Source organism: Alosa sapidissima, chromosome 15 (assembly GCF_018492685.1).
Source record: "Alosa sapidissima isolate fAloSap1 chromosome 15, fAloSap1.pri, whole genome shotgun sequence".
NCBI lineage: Eukaryota > Metazoa > Chordata > Actinopteri > Clupeiformes > Clupeidae > Alosa > Alosa sapidissima.
The window spans coordinates 4,431,513-4,452,219 of NC_055971.1; the positions used below are offsets into that span (position 1 = coordinate 4,431,513).

The 20,707-nt window shown below is 41.4% G+C and overlaps 2 protein-coding genes across 2 annotated transcripts; one reads left to right on the forward strand and one right to left on the reverse strand.

Moving 5' to 3' along the window:
* Positions 1-1,316: 1,316 nt before the first annotated feature.
* On the reverse strand, positions 1,317-3,465 carry LOC121684023. Its single transcript, XM_042063946.1, has 7 exons — positions 3,440-3,465; positions 3,196-3,296; positions 2,920-2,979; positions 2,627-2,829; positions 2,200-2,362; positions 1,965-2,084; positions 1,317-1,393 (listed from the first exon to the last, which is right to left on the reverse strand). Exons 2-7 carry the CDS (start codon positions 3,215-3,217, stop codon positions 1,326-1,328), a joined length of 636 nt encoding a protein of 211 aa, XP_041919880.1. The 5' UTR covers positions 3,218-3,296; positions 3,440-3,465; the 3' UTR covers positions 1,317-1,325.
* Positions 3,466-3,832: 367 nt separating this feature from the next.
* wsb1 (WD repeat and SOCS box containing 1) lies at positions 3,833-19,933 on the forward strand. Its single transcript, XM_042063344.1, has 9 exons — positions 3,833-4,228; positions 6,247-6,415; positions 8,260-8,531; positions 10,336-10,467; positions 11,265-11,365; positions 14,096-14,268; positions 14,394-14,507; positions 16,032-16,139; positions 17,766-19,933. The coding sequence occupies exons 1-9, from the start codon at positions 4,189-4,191 to the stop codon at positions 17,926-17,928; spliced, it is 1,272 nt and encodes a 423-aa protein (XP_041919278.1). The 5' UTR covers positions 3,833-4,188; the 3' UTR covers positions 17,929-19,933.
* The last annotated feature ends 774 nt before the right edge of the window (positions 19,934-20,707 follow it).

Sequence of the window (20,707 nt, forward strand, 5' to 3'; positions counted from 1 at the left end):
TTTTTTTTCTCTCCCTTTCTGTTTTCCTTAGTCTTAACTTTTTTTTTTACTCAAGTAACGGATGGGATTTTTGATGTAGCGAAGTACAATACTTCACTCAAAAAGTAATCAAGTACAATTTAAAATACCGATTTTATAAACTACTTAAAAAATACAAAATACACAGAAAAAATACTCAATACAGTAACGTGAGTAAATATATTTCGTTACTTTCCACCTCTGTTGATTTGTGACAGAGTTAATGGCCACACAAAGTTCATTGGGTGAAAAAAAAAATAAAACACTTAGGGCCTATTAGAGTACGCCTATGTCTTTACACACACACACACACACACATGTTTGCATATTTTAACATGTTTCACACTTCTTGTCTGCATTTCGGTCGTTGCCAGTTATAGGCTATCCACCTGCTGCCTGCAGCCTTCCTCCAAATTCCGAGAACACAATTTGCTTATTGTGTGTCAACAACACTCAATAACAGTTATAATGTGATGTGTTAATCACAACATTTCTCAATTTGACAAACTAGGCTATATTCAACTAGCCCACTTGCTGGACTACACAGGTCTGAGTGTTGCTTGCTACTTCGCTTTGTTATTATGGTGCTAGCATAGCAGTCAAATGTATATATTTTAATCATATATGATGCATTTTTTTGTTGGATTGTTGGTCATTCATCAAGTATACCTGTATTTTCATGGATAGACATGTAGGCACATGGCATTCTTAGTCAACATTAAATTACGGTTTTACAGAAATTGTGATTTTTACTAAATTGTGCCCTCAATTTAGTAGGCATAAGTTGTGCATACATTTTATTAAACTGTCAGTTTCTGGACGTGTTCTAAAGAATCTAGTAAAAATGCAGGTTACCTTTGATGTGTTATTGACCAAAAAAAACATTCCCAGATAGCAAGCAGAGGTTGGCCCAATGTTGGCTCAACTGTGTCAGAGACGTTGGCCTTACGTCACCTGCCAACAATGGGTCAACGTCACTTTGGCCGTCGGGGACACGTTGGCCCAACATGTTGGCCCAACGGTATAGCAGCCGTTGGCATGACTTTGGGCCAACGTCATTTTTGACAGTCATTAACTCGGTGAGCTTAAGACCAATTGCCAACGTTGGCTTATAACCAATTGCCAACTTTAGCCATGTTTTTTCCTTTTATAGTTATAAGCATGATATTTGAGCTTCTAGGATCTTACAGAAGTCCATTCATAGCTTAAATGTCATAAGCAATTAAAACAGACAGCAGTTATAACCTACAGGTAACAATATAATTTATTATAAACAATACAAACAAACAAACAAATAAATAAATAACTTAAAAGTCGTCATCATCCATGCTGCTGCTGCTGCTGCTGCTGTCGTCCCTGGACACTGTATCATCACCTGAAGTAAAGATGTTCATTAGACCTACAGATCGGCAGACATTTGGCTGCAGGTAATGTTTGTTTATGCCTCCTAATAAAGTTAAATGGAGTCAATTGGCCTAATTTTCAATTGTTGGATATGTTTGCAACACCATGTTGAGAACACATTTGTAAAGAATACTGAATGATAAGGCTGCCATGATGCAGAGCTAGGGAAGTTGAGGACAGAAAACAATCATATTTGATTAGAATTTCTGTGATAAAAAGTAAAAGCGCTGTAGTTTTAGCTCCTAATGCAGAGCTATAGACAGTCAGCATGTGCATGCGTCCTGATCAGACCTGTATGATTCACTCATTTGGATAGCCTATTCAATTGAAAAATAATAATAACAATAGTCTATAGGCACAAACAAACAACTAAGTAATAATTGAATAATTGTTTTTTTTTATAATGTATTATTGCAGTGTCAAATTGTTTAGTTTTTTATTCAAATAACCAGTGCAGGAGTACTGCAACACCTGCATGTCATGACTCATTGTGTCTTAATTTCTTAAAAGCTGAAGGATCATGAAGCTTTGGCTGTGCATACCTCCCTGCTGTCTCCCAGCTCTCCTCTTTCTCCCTCCACTCCTGTCACCACTGTACTTCAGCCAGTTTTTCATGACTGCCTCACAATCACTGGCGGTTATTTTCTGAACAGCCGATGCACCTGAACAGGTAACAGTTTTTTTTAACTCTTGGCAATGCAGTACAGCAGTACAAAACTCATTAGATACACACTCACAAGATGCTTATGTCAGCATTAGAGTGATTTGGTTACACACCTCGTATCACAGCAGTAATCTTAAAGGCTGAAAAAGCCTTCTTTCTCCCCCCTCGCCCCAGCCAGTTGAATTGCTGTGCGAATTCGTCATCCAGGATGTGGCGCAGCATTCGCCTTACCACATCCCCGGGGTTGCAACCTCCCAGTGTTGCGAGGTATGCAGTCTACAGATGAGAACAGAATGGATACTAGTGTTTTAGAAAGATTAGATTAGATTAGATTAGATTAGATTAGATTCAACTTTATTGTCATTGTGCAGAGTACTAGTACAGAGACAACGAAATGCAGTAGACAACGAAATAACTTAATGTGATTTACAGAAAATTAACAGTGTTGGTCATTTGGTCTTTTGAATCAGGGCCCAGGGGGCTAATATTTTTGATTATAGTGAATAATTATTGATAATTATTAACAAATTGCGACCATACCAGGGCTTTCTTTTGTGGTTTGTCTAATAACTTCTCAACTCTTGTGAGGTCCTCATCACAGGTCATTGGGAATTTGTACTCTTCAGACAACTGGCTGGTGTTCTGGACCGGTTGTCTGCTAGTAAGAGCCTGCAAAAGCAGGGTGTTCTGTCGAACCTGCACCATCAGCTCCTCCAGTGCCCGTAGTATGATGTGATCACGGCCTGTAGGACGGAAACAATTCACAAGTTATTGTCTTCATGCTTAGCATACAGATTCTTAGTATTCTTGCTGAAATCAAGATGTTTGTGTACCAGATTGCACAGGGGTAAGGGCCCTTGGTGGTGTAGCCGATGTTGATGGCTGGACAAGTACTGTGGATAAGAAGAGAAATACTTTATTGGACAGTGGACATACTTGGGTCATTGTCTTGCAGAGTGGTTCAATGGCAATAACATGTAATGTTCATACACACCACCTGAATGGCGGTTTTGTTTCATCAGACCAAAGGACAGACTTCCATTGTTCACTCAGTAACACATCATAGTCAGATTTAGTTTTGTCTTAGTGAAATTGCAACTGTTTTGTACCTGTGTCTTCATTCTGAGGCATATGGCAGGGGAAAACAGGAGGTGGCAGGAGCTGGGGCTGTGATTATGGACGGGGTTCTGCATGGTTTTTTGCAGAGGGCCTGCATTGGGACAAAAAAAAACAACAAAAAAAACATAAAAAGGCATAAACTACTGCAATGTTGGAGTTGTTGGAGAGGCTGTTTTCTAGCCTGATTATCTCTGTTATCTAGTGTGATATTAAAGAAAGAACGCTTTTGAACACCTCTTTTTGGACAGGTATGGAGACAATATTATTGGTTGGGCAGCTGATGTTGGGTCAGTGTTGGCCCAACGTTGGAATTCCAACTCTTGACGCTGCCATTTGTGGGTGTAATTCCAACGTTGGGCCAACACTGACCCAACGTCAGCTGCCCAACCAATTGCAATTTGATATTATTGGTTGAGCAGCTGACATTGGTTCAATGTTGGCCCAACGTTGGAATTCCAACTCTTGACGCTGCCAATCATTGCCAACCATTAACAACGTTGGGCCAACCTCTGCTTGCTATCTGGGTTGTGACTGAATACCTCGTAGCTCACGTTTTAAGGGAGGTCCCTTTACATCTCCTAGGCAACCACGATGACGTGGGCATCTACCCATAAATACACGAGCTTTGGTAGTAGCCATTGCGTGTTTATGCTTTTGTGTGGACGGAAGAAGCGGGACTGAAGAATTTCTAGACCCCTTAAAGCCAGTGACTATCTTACGATTTCGACTTGTTTTAACTAACACTTGGTGTATTTTATTGAGTGGAGAATCGTATTATAATCAGTTGTAGTGAATTTAACACAGCCTTAAACGTTAGTAAACCCGCTGTGTGCACGTCCCTGCATTCCAGACCCTGCATATCGCATTTGGGTGGATTAACCTTAGCGAGTATTTGAATCGCTAGCTAAAGTGTTATTTTGTATTCGTAACGTTACCATTTGTACTGATAAGGCGTTCTTTTCAAGAAACGTGTTTCCATTTAGATGGCAAGCTTCCCAGATTTTGTAAACGAAAATGAAATAGGTAAGTTGATGCTCCAACGCTACTCTCTTGATGGTCTTTTGGCGTGTCCTTTTCGTATGTTTTCCGTGGACGTTAACGTGGCTGTAACTTGCCTAATCTTAGCTAGCAGCTAGCAAGCTAACGGGCTGACGTTACACCACAAAAATTGGTTAAACTAGCGAGCTAATTAAGTGATCACTTGCTTCATAGATAACAAAATAATAGACAAAAGAAGGTAGTTTGCATTGTTATTAGTAATGAAAACAATTTCGCGTGGGTGTGGTGTTTGGATGTTAATTGTAAGATGGCCATTGATCTCTACAGTTATCAATAGCATAATTTTAACGCTAATATTGGTTCAGTCAGTTAACCTAGTTTTGCTACTGATGTGCAATGTATGCAGTGCAGTGAAACTGGCATACATTCTTCACAAATCATATTCTGTATTGCGGGCATCATGGGGAGAACTTGTTAAAACGTGTTGTAACGCAGGCCAGTTATAGAATTCTCAGTTCTGCCAGTTTACCATCCCCCGACAGTCACGTACAAAACCCCAAGTATGTCAGTGTGACCCATTGCGTGCTGTTGGTTAAGAGATGTTCGTTGTAATAAATAATTAATAATAATAATAATAATAATAATAATAATACGTTTATTTTATATAGCGCCTTTCTCAAACCGAAGGTCGCTTTACATAGTAGGAAGGCAAGGAAGCACAATAACAAACAAACAAAACCATACAACATTGGTCATTGGTCTTTCGATTTACTTCATTCACTCTTAATAGGCAAGTCAAACTTTTTGTTATAACTTTACCATAACATTTGCTATGATTTGGTGGTGTGTCCCTATGCTGCTAGCCTGGAAAAATCAAAACTCATTTACGAAGTGAATAAAGTCTGGTGACTGGATTGGGAAATGTTTCCAACACTTGCATCGCGACGGGCACGAACTTTGAACACATTGGACCAGCCTTACCAGTCACATCGATCAGAGATTCCTAACGTTACTTCCTACTTCGCCTAAACCCCTCTCTGCAAACTGCCACAGTGAAGTAAAGAATCTTGGGGTTTTCTTTGACTCTTCTTTAAATTTTAATAAGCAAGTAAATAGTGTGGTCAAAGGCAGCTTTTTCCAGTTAAGAACCATTGCAAAACTGAAGCCCTTTTTGTCCTCCGATCTTGAAACTCTTATACATGCTTTCATAACATCTAGACTAGATTATTGTAATTCATTATATGCAGGCCTGACCCACTCCACTCTCAACAGACTTCAGCTAGTTCAAAATGCAGCAGTTAGATTATTAAGTGGCTCTAAGAAATGTAAGCATATAACTCCTGTGTTGGCTAAGCTGCACTGGTTACCTGTGGAGCACAGAGTTAAGTTTTTGTCTTCAAAGCCCTCAGTGGTTTGGCACCTAGTTACATAGGTGACCTACTAATTCCTTACAGCACTCCAAGATCACTTAGGTCTTCATCTCAGAATCTTCTCTATATCCCCAAAACACGCCTTAAAACTAAGGGTGATAGAGCCTTCTCTGTTGTTGCCCCCCAACTCTGGAATAGTCTACCTGTACATATTAAGTCCTCTCCAACCATTGACTGCTTTAAGTCTAACTTAAAGACTTTCATTTTCTCCCAAGCTTTTAATCTACCTTAATACCCCCCCCCCCCCCCACACACACACACACACACTATTTATTCTTTATTTTATTTTTGACCAATTTGTTTATTATTTCAATTATGTATTTATTTTTCCCCCATGTTATGTTATTATTGTTGTTGTACCATTGTCATTGTTTTATGTTTGTTTGTAAGCACTTTGGTTCAACTCGATTGTTTTTAAATGTGCTATAGAAATAAAGTTGACTTGACTTGACTTAAAACAGTAAACAGCATCAACCGGGGGCAGGCTACAATGCTGCAGTAGTACAGTCTATATTGCTCTGGCTGAAAGAGTATTATGTAGTGCTGTATTTGTTCGTTTTTGAAGTGTGAACGGAGATGTTTAGTTTTTATGTTTTGTCTCCCCATCCTCAGGAAAGGCTAAGTTTGTTGGGGAACTCTTAGCTCCAGTTGCACCCTTTGACCAGAAGTCTGGACGGGAGACCTGGACTGTTGCTTTTGCACCTGATGGTTCCTACTTCGCTTGGTCTCAAGGACATCGCATTGTGAGGCTCCTACCCTGGTCAAAATGCTTAGCCGATCTGTAAGTATGCATGTGTTCAATCATAGTTGATGGATCATATCTTCATACCCTGTTGTTTACACACAGAAGCAACAGCATAGCACCTAGGCCAATCAAGTCTATTCTCTTTATGGTGCGCCTCTTCTCCTGTTGTTGGCTGCCTGCCACAGGGTGTGTTTGTTTTGTATTCAGTGCAAGGGTAATGTGTAAACTACCCCCTCTGTTTCAGATACAGAAGTTTACAGTTTGTTTTGCTTCATCCCATGTTTTAATTGAAAGTCTCGGCCTGTCATATAAAAGTTTTATTCACTTGTTAAGTGTTGTTTAAAGTGTGTCCTGTCAGTACAAATTAGCAGCACGGGTAAACTACAACAAGGAGGAAACAAAATCAAGGTAGTCTTGCCGAACATGGTAAACCATATCAAGTTGCTAAATGACTGTCAGAAAGCTGCCATAACCATAAACACATTCATGCACACACCACGGATGTAGGGCACATGCCTTGTAAGAAATATATGGCAGATAAGAGGAAGTTGACCATAAAGCTTGTTAATGAGTAGCAGTGAAATTAATGTGATAAATTTCCAAAAGCATGGACCCCAGGGATTTCTAGATTGTGTGTATATATACAGTTTTTCTTCTAGGTTATAGCCCAGTTGATTGCATATCCAGAATGTTCTGGAAGTTCACAACTCCCCCCTTCACCCCCTGTGTTGTGGCTGCATAAAGAAACCTCTGTCTGCTGTCCAGCTTGCCAAAGACACATGGCATATATTATCTACTGCCATCCTGCTACATTCACTCTCATCCCTGCACAGTAACTGCCTGTGAAGGCCTCTGACCACAGTTTTGAACTTGGGTCAAACAATACCTCCTTGTGAACAATTTAACACCCCTTAGTTGAAGCATTGGGTCCGCCTCTTGAGAGGATGCCATACAGAGTAGGATGATCCCTCACAGTAGAGCAGGGGTCTCCAACCTTTTTGGGAATGAGGGCTACCTAAAGGAACCTGAAATCATATGGAGGGCTACTCATTTGAAACAAACAGACGCTCACCCCTTTTTTGCGAGGGTAATCCTTCTAAATAATAGACCTATGTGATTTTTACATTTAAATGATCAATATTATGTAGGCCTATAAGCCTTTATATATTAAGCAACTGTATTTTCATCTGATTCTTCAATATCAATATGCAACACTACCAACATTTTTGTTCAGTTTGGTCATTTCAGAGTTTCCATGGGGAATCTAATCTATATTTTTTAAACGTAAAAAGCAATCTTTTTGTGCAATTAATGATTTAGGTTACTATACCCACCATTGAGAATTCAGAGCCTGTTTAAGCTCTGATTTCAGTGGACAAGATTTTGGTTGTAACATTTCAATAACCATCACCACCCTAACTTATAAAGACGCCTTTTATAGTTATTTCACATCTAAAATCTCTCCATTATCTGACAAAAAAGGTTTTGTTTTTCGCAAGGTAATACTCAGTCCTATTGCATGGCATGCATGACACAAGATTTTCACATGTATGGTCTACAATTAAATATCTATAAAAAATTTCACAATGGAGGATGTTTTAGAGTGATATCTGCAGGCGACTTGTTGGCTATTTCTAGAAAGTGCGCTGCGGGCACCTCATAGGCGTCCCATGGGTGCTGTGTTGCCCCCTGTAGTAGAGCTGCTGTTGGCACGAGCTAAACAAGAGATGTGCAATACATTGTTCAGAATGATTGATCGGTTTGAGTCTTTCATTTTCCCAGTCTCATGTAATGCATTTTATTGTGTAAAAGTGACGAGGCCATATCATCTGTGAAAATAGTGACCTTTTCTTTCTCACCCTACTTGCCCTCTCCTTTAGGTCTGTGAGGAAGGACGAGCGCTCAACTGGAGTGGGACGCCTATCGCGGCAGAACAGCATTGGCACTGTCACCCCGTTGTCCAGTGAACCGCGAGAGCACACCATTGACTGCGGTGATGTGGTGTGGGGGCTTGCGTTTGGCTCGTCCGTGCCTGAGAAGCAAAGCCGCTGTGTCAACATTGAGTGGCACCGCTTCAAGTTTGGTCAGGACCAGCTGCTCCTGGCCACTGGCCTCAACAATGGCCGCATTAAGATCTGGGATGTCTACACAGGTAAGGGAATCATTCTGCTTTGGCATTGGGCCATAATGTGAGTTACGCAGCTAAACGTTCATACCACGTACTTGATGTCATTCTGTAAATCATTCTGCTGGTTCCCCATAACAAACAGTGTTGGTGCATTCTAGAGCTATCAAAACCAAATTGATTCTTCACTCTTGTGTAAAGTCCGTTGACATGGCTCTGTTTGTTTGTAGAATGCCCTATTAAATGTGTGTGTGCTAAGCCAGGAATACTTTGAACTACATCAATCCCATGTGTGCTGTGTGGATGAGATGTATGCCACATGGGTGGATGGGACATATGTGTTACATGTTATGTGTGGTGTTCTGCTATGGAACATGAATGGAAGATGTGTGGAAATGATTATCCCTATGAGACAATAAAGACTATCTATTTATACAAATCCACGCTAATGGTGCATAAAAATGTTAGACAGCATGTTTGTGCACCATATTCAGAGTTGACTGGTGAAATAAAGTCTTTATGATTATAATGACTTTATTTATTAGTAAATGGTGTGTGTCTGTGTGTCAGGGGTTGGGTGAGTGTGAGAGGGTGTTGACCTCCTTTCTGCCTTTTTCCTGTTTTTCCTCTCTCTGCTGTCTTTTCTGAATGACTTTTGTCTGTCTCTCGCCTCTGTCTTGCTGTTTGCCCAACGGTTGTTGAATTGTAAAACCACGTTGCTGACGTCTAACCTTCACTGATTGTCCCTGAAACAAACAAACTGCACTAAAAGTGCAGAACAATACCCCCTGTCCCCTTTTAGGCAGTGATTTGCCTAGGCAGCATACTTCTCTCTGCGTTTCTCCTAACATAAGGGTTTCATAGGAGTTGTGTAATAAATTCCCTTCGTTGCAGTGAGGGAGGATCTCGAAGCAGGAAAAAAAAGAGACAACCTGTGATTTCTTATTTCTTGTATACTTTCTCTGTTTTCCAGTGCAATCCAGTTCACATAGTGAGGGGTGTGTTTTGGCCTAGCAGAAGGTGGGTGGGTAGTTAAACAGGCGTCAGCAGCTCTGCTTGGCTATTAATTGCCAGCTGTGTCGACACGTGATTTGGAGGTTTGGCTGTTAAAGAGGGGCAGGTCTTGTCGCTGAGCTGCAATTGGCTGTCACAGATTTCTTGTGCAACAGGAATGATGATGTTTGGCACCCATGCCAGTGTCCCACGGATAGTTTGAAATTATGGTTAGTTCACTTTAGGTCATCAAATGTGTCAGAGTAGAGTGCAGTGACAGTGAAAATCCGATTTCATTCTTTTGAGAATTAACATAACTTAGGAATCATATTGGAAGTGCACCCAGTGCATCAACCAAACCCCATCTCTCTGAGGCAGACTTCATGTACTGTCCAAACAACAATGCTCCTGTCACCCATGCCAGACTAATCCATATCTTAGGTGGGGTATAAATGTTTTGACTGCGGTTAAGGATGGTATGTAATTGGATGGCAGCCGGATTTTATTAAACACTATTTAACAAATTTCCAGTAGCTTTAATGTGCTGTTCAGCCATTGTGGCGTCCCTGGAAATGTTCTGCATTTACTGTTAGCGGTCTCCTAGAATACTAATCCTATTATATGAAGTGATCCTATATGGTATTGTTGTTTTTTAACTTGTCATTGTGGGCATACATTTTCTTTGTCTTCCACCTCTTTTTTTTCTTTTTTTTTTTTCTGTTGCTCCTCATAGTAGATGCTATTTGGTTTTTCTTACCAAAACATCAATCTTGTTTGGCTGTTTCTGAAGGTATGCATTTCACATGGTGTCTAAATGGCTGTTTTGTTCTTTTGACAGGAAAGCTTTTGCTTAACCTGATGGACCACACAGACATTGTGCGAGACCTGACATTTGCCCCTGACGGTAGCCTCGTCCTGGTGTCAGCATCCCGAGATAAAACGCTACGCGTGTGGGACCTGAAAGATGATGGTGAGAAGCCTACAGTCGCAGTCACACAAATACACCAAAGCTACTGTTGTTCTTTAGGGTGCTAACAACACAACAATTGATGTAGAAAATGTCTTAAGTTATTCAGTAAATCTATGTTCATAATGTTGGGCTCATATGTACAAGGCAATGTTGGCTAGTTGGGCACTCGCTGGAATGTTCCCGAAGTCCCCCTGTGTTCCTCAAGTGCCCTCACACGGTCAGGCTCTCCTGTCCTGCTGTTAGTGTAATGGGTTTGGAACTCTAAACTCAGTACTGGTCCACTTGGCCTCCAGCGTTTTAAGGAGACATTTTGTTTCTCAACATGTTTTTGAACCCAGTGTAACGTGTCCGGGTGAACAATCCAACTGTTATGTTAAGAGTGTAAACACAGGCTTTAGCTCCCTTTATCTAAACCACGAGGCCCAAGCCGTCAGAGTAGGTGGAGCTCTGGCTTGTTGATCATGTGGCAGAGCTTGACTGCAGACTATCCTTTCAAGAAATCAAGTTAACATTCTGTAAAAAACTGTAATAATTATTTTAGGTGACCTAGCAGTGGTCTTTCCCCCTTGTCTCACATCTACGCCTTACATCCAAGTGCTTTTTTCAAATGTGTTTATACCTGCTTACAGCATTATGTTTGCTGGCCTTTACTGAGCAGGCATGAACAGGTCAAATGGATACAAATACTGTTGCTTCACCGTAGAGACTGACCGAGTGGAGTTGTTTTCTCCAGCCTCATTTGCCATGTGATTCAAGGCTTTCTGGTCTGGTAATTTGTTTTGCTTGTTGTGTTTCAGGCAACATGGTGAAAGTCCTGCGGGGCCATCAGAATTGGGTTTATGATAGCGCCTTCTCTCCCGACTCCTCAGTGCTGTGCTCAGTGGGGGCGGGCAAAGCGGTACGTACTTCCCTTCCTTCCTCGTCTTGTTTATTGTTTACACTTGCTCTGCTTCTGCTTGTGCCTGTGTGTGCGCACTGTCTTCCAGGTAACTCATAAATCAGAATCTTAGCTTGGTGGCGCTGAGTAATGGGTTAAATTTGAGATTGGAGATTATATCAATAGTCCCAAACCCGTCCTCGCGCTGTAGAGTTTCTGAGTTTCTGAGTTAGCTGGAGCTCTGCAAGTGATCTGCAGTGTGAGGCCAGAACTGTGTGTAAGCACTGCTCAGTGTCATACTTGATAACCTGTCAAGTCAGTAGGTGCAAATTGTTCTTCCTGACAAAATAAAAAGTTGAGGATAACTGTGACGTAAGAAATGGTGAAAAAATGAAATGTGCATGTGTTTTGTACTGCACTGTATGGGTGTGATTGTTAGTTACAACCATGTCTTAACAATACTGCATGGGAAACTGCCTGGGAATTACTGCTTTTGCATTTCTTGTTGTTTATTTTATTATTTTTTAAATATTGTAAATTGGCTATTGATATTTTGGTGCAAATGTGTGCCCATTGTAGCATTTTGTAGCAAATGGTATGAGGAAACACTCTCCCATCTATATCTGTATAGCAGAACAATCAGAAGCATTGAAGAAAGCTTTCTGAATTAAACTTAGTAGCATTAGTGTAGAGGCGTAATCCTCCTCTAGAAAAAATGCTAATCCCACAGCTTTAGGTGCGTGTGGATGTGTGTGTGTGTGTGTGCATCCGTAAGTGTCTTGCTTTCCCTGTCCCAGGTGGTGGCAGAGCTCTGTGTGTGAGTAGTATTGGAGGGGAGCGCGCCGCTGCAGGCGGTTTAGCACGGTTGCCATGGAGGGCCACCTCCCCAGCCCCTGTCCACAGGATGCTCTAGTGCCCATTGCCTGCAGTCTCCCCCTCCTGTTGCCATGGTGAGGGGGGGCAGCCTTTGCTCCTGACGGCAAGGCTACCTGCATGTAGGTGCTGCACTGCATCTGTCTCCCCCAGCTTTCCTAGTGTCATACCTCATTTTGAAAACCTCAGAACAAGTAGTACACAAAACTCTCTTGGCAGTTGTCTTGTCTCCTCTCCTCTCCTCCCTATCCCCTCCTCTTCACCAAACCTCTCCCCAAATCTTCACCAAACTTCTCCTCTTCACCAAACCTCTCCCCAAATCTTCACCAAACTTCTCCCTCTGAGTACCTCTGTAGACACATCCGCAGTTCCCCCTCCACACATGCCTTACCTACATATTGTCAGTTCAGGCGGTAGTGTTTTTTAAATGACTGACCAACTTCTACATTTGGGTTAAAGCCCCATTAACTGTAACTGAAGCATGGAGGTCCCCCCTCACCCCCAACACAGACACACACACACACACACACACTCTCTCACTCACATACACATTTGCTTGTGAGGGGTGAGTTCATTGTGGCCTTAATGAGAAATGAAAAGGCTCTTTGTTCCTTAGGCAGGCAGCTTGCTTTTCTGTAACGTCAGTCATTGTCAGCTATGAAGAAGAGGATTCTGGCATGTTCCTCTAAGAGGGCAGAAGGGTAGCGTTGCTAGCATTAGCCTTGCCCTCTGCTCCTCAGCTGCTTTTGCTCACAGGCTAAGGCTGCAAAGCAAACATGAACATTATTGCATTGTAAAAGATGGATCCCTTTCTGTATAATTATACACAAAAAAGAAGTCAAAACCATCCTCTGTATTCCATGAGAAAATGACACCGTGACTGCAAGCTTTTGCCAGCATTGTCAGGTTCTAGAGTCCTTTCATTTCTCTTGCCTCTGTTTGAAAGAGGATAGAAACACTATTATGTAAAACCTTTTATTAGTCCTAGTTGTGACTAGTCGGAATGTCAAATAATGCTTGCTCAAGTGCAATGACTGCTGTAGTCATCATGTCACAAGAACTTGCTAAATGGTGAAACAGACCTAAACGGCATGTTATGCCTTTTTTTTCCATAATGAGATTTTTTAAAAAGTGTCAAATATAATATATATAGGCCTATATGATCACATTGCGCTGGAGCAAAACAATGGAGCAGTTGGCTTTGTACATTTAGACTGCACTAGGTTTTGTTCCTGTGTTTGCTTTGTGTGTTTGCCAAAGGTGTGTGCCTTTTGGCCATCAAATGTTCTCTTCTCTTGCAGTATCTGTCTCTCCGTAGGCCTACGCTGCCGGCGCGGGCCTTTTGTAAACACAAGTGAACTAAAACTGAAAGGGGATGCCAGTGGAGTAACATTATGTTACCTTAAGTTACTACTTGTTTGTATATTCCTTTCAAACCTGTTGTAGTCTTTTTTCTTTTTTTGTAAAAAACTTATATTGAATATTCATGTTAACTTAAATTTAACTTAACTTTTTGGAATGTTAAATTGTATTGCAAACCTTGTTGAATTGTAATGAAATGTAGTTTTAATGATCTATGTATGATGTAGTTGTAAGTTACTGAACCATGTTGTGAATGGGATAACAGTGAGAGGTGTAGCCATATACAGCTATAACATAGCCTTGCTGCTGGTGTGGCATGTACAGACTAATTTTTGTGTTGTATTTGTTTTGTTTTTACTAGTTTGTAAATACTAAACAGTTGACACTGAGCATACGTTGGGCACACCGTTAAATTGTGTTTGTAAAATCAAAATCAAGAGTCCTTTTCTGTCTATGTTGTTGCTAAGTGGAAATGTTGAGCAGTGGCGCTATAACAGGCTTGTTTTGCTCTTGCAGGTGTTCCTGTGGAACATGGACAAGTACACACTAATCCGGAAGCTGGAGGGCCACCACAATGATGTGGTGTCATGTGAGTTCTCGCCGGACGGAGCCCTGTTGGCCACAGCCTCTTACGACACCCGCGTCATCCTGTGGGACCCTCACATGGGCACCGTGCTGTTGGAGCTGGGGTGAGTCTGCCTGAACTGACCACGTGGAAAATATTGATTTCAGGCACACAGGACACACATTTCACATGCATGTGCTATCCTTCTCTACGGCACTCATCGTTACCCCACTTTGTCTTGACACGCAGGCACCTCTTCCCTCCCCCGTCGCCTATCTTTGCTGGGGGCGCGAATGATCGATGGGTGCGCTCGGTGGCCTTCTGTCACGATGGCCGTCACATCGCCACAATCACTGACGACAGGTGAGTCAAATCTAGGGCCCTATGATTTCCTCGATGCGGAAAACGCGGACAGAATATTCTGTTGACACATTAAATAAACGGGCCTTCTTTTACTTGCTTCTCTTTTATTTCAGTTTACTTTAAAGCAAAAAGCATATAAGAAGGTCTCTGCCTAAACCGTGGCCGAAAGACATTGTCAAATGCACTGTGTAGCCTAGTAATCATATCTCTAATATTCATGTGCGTTGAGTTTGTTGATTGGTGCGTGACAACAAAAATAAGCGATCTGACATTGCAGGAAGTCCCATTTCCAGACGTGAATGTCAGCAGCCTCAAGCAGACGCGCAGACCCATATGCTGGGTCTTGACCATTCAAAAAGTGCTGCAAGAGATTCTCACTGATCAGAGAGCGCAACTCCAAGTGCCTTACCATCATGTAGCCATACTTCAATGGAGATGTGTGCTAAAGATGGTAGGCTAAATGCTCTAGAAAGCAACATATTTTAAAATGAAACATGAATCTACAAAAAAAGTAGGCTACTTTTTAAGTTGTGGAAAATTGACTAACAAAGTACCTTATTGGAATCTAAACTTGCAGCCTAGTTATGGCCATGTAGTTGAAGTTATTTCAAACGTTGGATTCATTGCCGTTTTAGGTGAGGTAGTTGCAGAAATATCAATATCTGTGGTTTGGACTTATTGGCAAACTGTCCCTTCTCAACACATTGCTTGGAAATATGCTGACCACTTCCTTTTAAGTGGTCATGTGAACGATTGCAAAATTTGGATTCCTCTTTCAGCAAAAATAGGTCATTGTTAAAAAGAAAATCTCAACTCTGCCCCTGACCCAACCTTATACTCATTAGTTCAGCACCATGCTGATGGCTTATGGTCACTTGCCACTGAACTGCCCAACCTTAAATCACTTCAAGTCCAATAGAATAAGACCCTGGTCATGAGTTTATTCTAATGTGACGTTGTTATTTATCGTGAGTAACCAGCTCATAGAGATCGGCCTGGCGAAGCCGTTCCTCTTGCAGGAAGAGTCTAGAAGGGAGAGGGCAGGAATCTCATGCTTCTCACATGACCGCCATTAATCACTAGTGAGCAACGCCTGCTCTCAGGGCTCTGGCTGTGTGATTGGAAAGGAATGGGGGAGGGGCCGCGCAGCACTGGCGGCCCCGGAGGCCTGAGGAGCAAGGCTGTTTTCACTCCACAAAATGGAGGACAGAAGGGGGGGCGGTGGGTGGAGAGGGGAATGGAAAAATAATCTGTTCTCTGCTCTGGGAACTGCTATCAAATCTGGAAAGAGGCCTCTATGAATTCGAAGATGATTCAAAGCACATTTGGATTCTCGATAAAAGGAGTTTTGATGAAAATTAGAGTAACGTATTGATATTTTGTGCAATGCATAGTTTTGTATGCATATTGAGTGGGGTGTTTCTATCAATGTCTGTGGGAGACGGGACCGAAAAATAGAATGGCTTTCCTTGGTTTTTCTAGTGGAGTACAACAACGTTTAAATGTATGTTTTATGCATTTCAGGCTGGTGCGTTTCTGGAACATTGAGGAGAAGTCCCCTCAGGCCATTGCACCTGTGGCCAATGGCCTCTGCTGTGCCTTCTCTACTGGAGGGAGTGTGTTAGCTGCGGGGTAAGTGGCTGATCACACACACACACACACACACACACACAAGACTGTTTTCATACTTCTGCAGAGGATCAAGTGTCCACAGAAGGCTTTAGATACCCTTTCATCTGTGTAGCCCAGGACGGCACATTCTCTCGGCATGATGTGGACTTAGGCTACCTACTAGAGATGCACCGATATGGAATTTTAGGGCCGATAACGATAACCGATATTTATTGGTTTGTTGTGACCGATACGATAACCGATAATATTACTCTTAAAAAAATTGTGAAAAGTGATTTGGGGAAAGCATTTAATAAGCGTAATTTTACCTACCACCAAATGATGGACAGAATTCATCATAGTCCTCAATAGTACAGCAGTCAACATAACAGTAGTCTAGCCCTACAGTATGTGTGGCTCCTTTAAGTGAACCTGACGTCAGTGAATTGCGAGTGAGTGGCTAGAGAGTATGAATCGTTTTCATTTAGGACTAAACGCTCATAAACGGCTCAGCTGGGAATAAGCTACAGTATAGCGACCAAAACAGAGTTTGTGAGGGAAACTTGGGTTTAGTTTCAACTGCGGGTAGCTGAATAAAGCTGCAACTCCTCAGACTGTATCTTATGTCCGTCTACTCTGTTGCGCACAACCTGCTGCAGCAGAAATTAAAGGGATTAGCCCCGAAGGTTTTAATAACTTATTATGATGACCTGTCTGGAACTGAAGCAGGAATGGTTAGCATATTTCTAGGTAATAATACAAAACCCAAGCTAAAGTAATGCAAACATAATACTAAAACACAACATAGAACTAGGCCTACTTATGTACTCGTCCCACTAACGAGTTTGTTTATTTGTTTCCCCGACCAGCGCGGTAAAGTGCAAACACATCAGCACAAGACGGCTCTAGGTAGGGCTGAGCTCCGCTCTGGTAAGGTTAAATGGCGGATCATTCACGAGAGGATTGAGATGCACAGATTCCCAAATGAACGCATATCCACAGATTTTGTTAGAGTGGTGAAATACATTCACACCGCTGACATTATATTGAGGAAAAAGTATAGCCAACCAAGCTCAAGTAGCTCAGTGTAGCCAGACGGACCTTACGTAGGCCTAAATTAGGACTTTAAAAAATATAGGCGCAAATTATCGGCCAGAATTCTGTTATCGGACAGATAATAATATTTTCATTTTTTCACTTATCGGCCAATAATATATCGGCCGCCGATATATCGTGCATCCCTACTACCTACCCTCTTAAACTCGCAGACGTTCCTAGCACTTTCTAGTATGACATTTCTACAAATGATCATGCTGCCACACAGTGATAAAACTGCATTCTTTATCGAAAATCCCTGACCATCTGTCTTTACTTCAGTGTTTAGAAGTTTGTTCTTTCAGGCAAAGTCCTTCCTGTGTGCCATTTAAAGTGATCGCCAAGTGGTTCTCACATCACATTCCACCCCCGGGGTTACATAAGCTGCACCCGTGTAAACCTGTTTAAAAATACTAGTTCTTCATGCTGCTCTGTGCTCTGACCGCTCCCCCACCTGTTCCTCTCTCTCACACACAGACATCTTCTCTCTTGATTCGTTACTTTGTCATTAATCCTGCCTATCTGGGTCTCTCTCCTCCTCTCTCTCCGTAGGTCTCGTGATGGCAGTGTGCACTTCTGGGCAAGCCCACGTTCTATCGCCAGTCTCCAGCACCTGTGCCGCATGGCTCTGCGCCGGGTCATGCCCACTCAACAAGTGCAAACGCTCCCCATCCCTGTGTGCATGCAGGACTACCTGGCGTACAAGACTATCTAGCTGAACCCTGTGCCAATCACTCACTGTACAACCAAGGACCTTTCCTTCTTTTGTAAAAAAAAAAACAAACAAACAACCAAAAACATAGTTGTAGAGAAGAAGCAAAAATGCACACCTCATAATATTTGAAGAACAGACACACTATTGCTCTTTTATTGCATTGTTTTTGTATTTATTTATATTTTTTGTAAGTATTGCTTTCCAGTGTTTTTTCTTCTCATCGGCTTCCTTTCTTAATTGAATGTCAAATTCTATATATATTTTTTCCTTTATCTGTTTTCCCTTTGGAAAGAGAGCGTTTTGTGTTAGCTGCTCCTATGCAGTGGCAGTGGTGTTCTGTAAGGCCTTCTGCATCACCAATATCACCTCTGCATCTCCATTGGATGCTAACGCCTGTGTTCAGGTCCAGTGCGGTTTTCCTTCAGCACCACTATAACCTAATGCAACTGTCCAAACACGATGTCCTGTGTGATCTCGTAGAGAGTGACCGCTTGGACACAAGTGGTAGTAGACTTGTGAACGCTAAATACTTCATGACTTGAAAGCAGTGCTTCCTCTGCCTTTACTTTCTCAAAGGAAGGAGAACTGCACCTTACTGAAGACTGAGTGCACGAAAGTGAATGATCGGTGGATGGAGATGAGGGAGGTGTCAAGGAGCCAGTTGTTTTGGCTCACTTGACTGAAAGGCTATGAAGGGAATCAAGGATGTATCTTGGTATGTGAGGTGTGTGCGAGTGTGCTTGCATGGTGGGAGACCTTCTCCGGTAGTGGAATGCGGGCTGTGGTCAGGGAGAGGGCCTGTGCTGCCCAGTGTGCCTCCTGAGTTGCTCCCTGTTCTTTGCACTGCCCAGTCGTAGCGCTTGCGTAACGTCACACGCATGTGGGCATACAGAAACCGATAACACGTACAGACATACATATCGATGTATGTATATGTGTATATGTCCTCTTTTAAGTGTTCTAAAGTAAGAACTCATGGGCCTGCTTGTTTTCTATTGCTAAATTGTATATTTTCATCTGTACAAAACAATGTTTCTTATCACCAATCAATCCGTTATTTTGTTGGAATAAATATTCTAATAAAGACCATGACCTGTAGATTAACATCTCTGTAATGTGAATATGTATGTATGTATGTATGTATGTATGAATGAATGCTTATGTGAAGATTGAGGCTTCATCTGTTGATGTAACATCTCTACAGTACATTCCCACTGATATAACTCAAGCCGTTGTGCCAATTGATGCTACAGAAATGTTTTCTTTTTGGAAATGTTACTTTGTTGTTTTTGTGTCCACCTCCTACAAATCTTTGTCAGAGTTCTAGTAGGATGGTTCTGTTACCATGGAGATTGGTGTGTGCATATCAGTTCTGTAATGCTTGGTGAAGCCTTTGGGACATTGTTTTCTCTGAAGGAGATTGTGGTGACAAGCTAGTGGGAGAAATTGCTTGTAGACCTGATTAAACGTGAACGATAATGTGATTCTGAATTACAAAAATCCCAGCGTACGATTTCAGGAGATTGTTTTTGTATATTGTGTATTTGTGTTGTTTGTTTGGCTCCTCTTTCTGTAGTCGTCTGTTTCTCTTCTCCCTAAGGATGGCAGTAACCATCATGGCAATAATGTTTGGTCTGTTTCTTTCCTTTGTTTGTTTGTTTGTTTGTTTGTTTTGTTTGTTTGACCATCTGTGCTGATGCCCAAAGATCCTTAAGAGATATGTAACTTTGAAAGTGGCAGTCAGGGATGGTTGGAGGTCTGTATTTGAGTAAAACTTGAAAACTCGTCTTTATGTTTTCTTCTTTGCCTGTCTGAAATGCTTTTCTCTCAGTTGAAGCCAAACCATTAATCCACAGCAGATATCCTAATTCTACTTCATCTCAACAAACTATTAAATACAGTATTCATGCAACACGCTTTGATGACAGTGGAAGAAATGAATGTATCTCCATTTACTTCAGTGTATTCAATTATATGTGGGTTTCAATAAAATCTCATTCCTCAACCTATGTATGCATGTATATGTATATTGTTACCCTCTGACGACACTTACAAACCTGCACACTGAGTATGATTATTCAGTGAAATTCGTACATTGGGATCAGTGATCTCTGCTGGGAGTAGTACCGTGTCTTGTGTAATTCCGCTGGATTTTCTTGTAAAAATTATTATTTTTTTGCATATTTTGCTAGTATAGAGTCTAAGGAACAAGATTTTTTTGTCTTCAGATTTTCACGCTTAGATGACATCATTTATATAATGCATAATTAAGACTGGGACTACTATCACTTGGGGGTCAAATGTGAGAAAACACTGGTAAAGAGGGTATTCTGCCTAATTTTTGGGTGCTGATTCTGAATATCTTATTTACTTAGCTGATTTTTTAGTTTTAAACCTGCTAATTAGCATTTGCGGCCTAAAACTGGCCTCCATAGGCAACATAGAACGGGTGAATAGGGTAAAAAATTTAACTCCTTGATATTCTTATGAAACTTTACTAGTTGATTAGTTATGTAGAGACAATATTTTTTTGCATTACAAGTTTTCTGAAAATATATGTTTATGCATGTAATTTAACAATATCTCATTAATTATGCACTAATTTGCATACATTTCAATTACAGACATCTGAATATTGGAGAGTTAACATTGAATGTAGTCACGTTCAGGTTTGCCTTCAGAACTTTTTCTGGATTCAGAGCCTTAAAAGAATGGCTTGTTCAAGCACTAGTCCTAGGTTATGCCGATTTCAGTCGTCCCTTTATCTTACGGATGCATG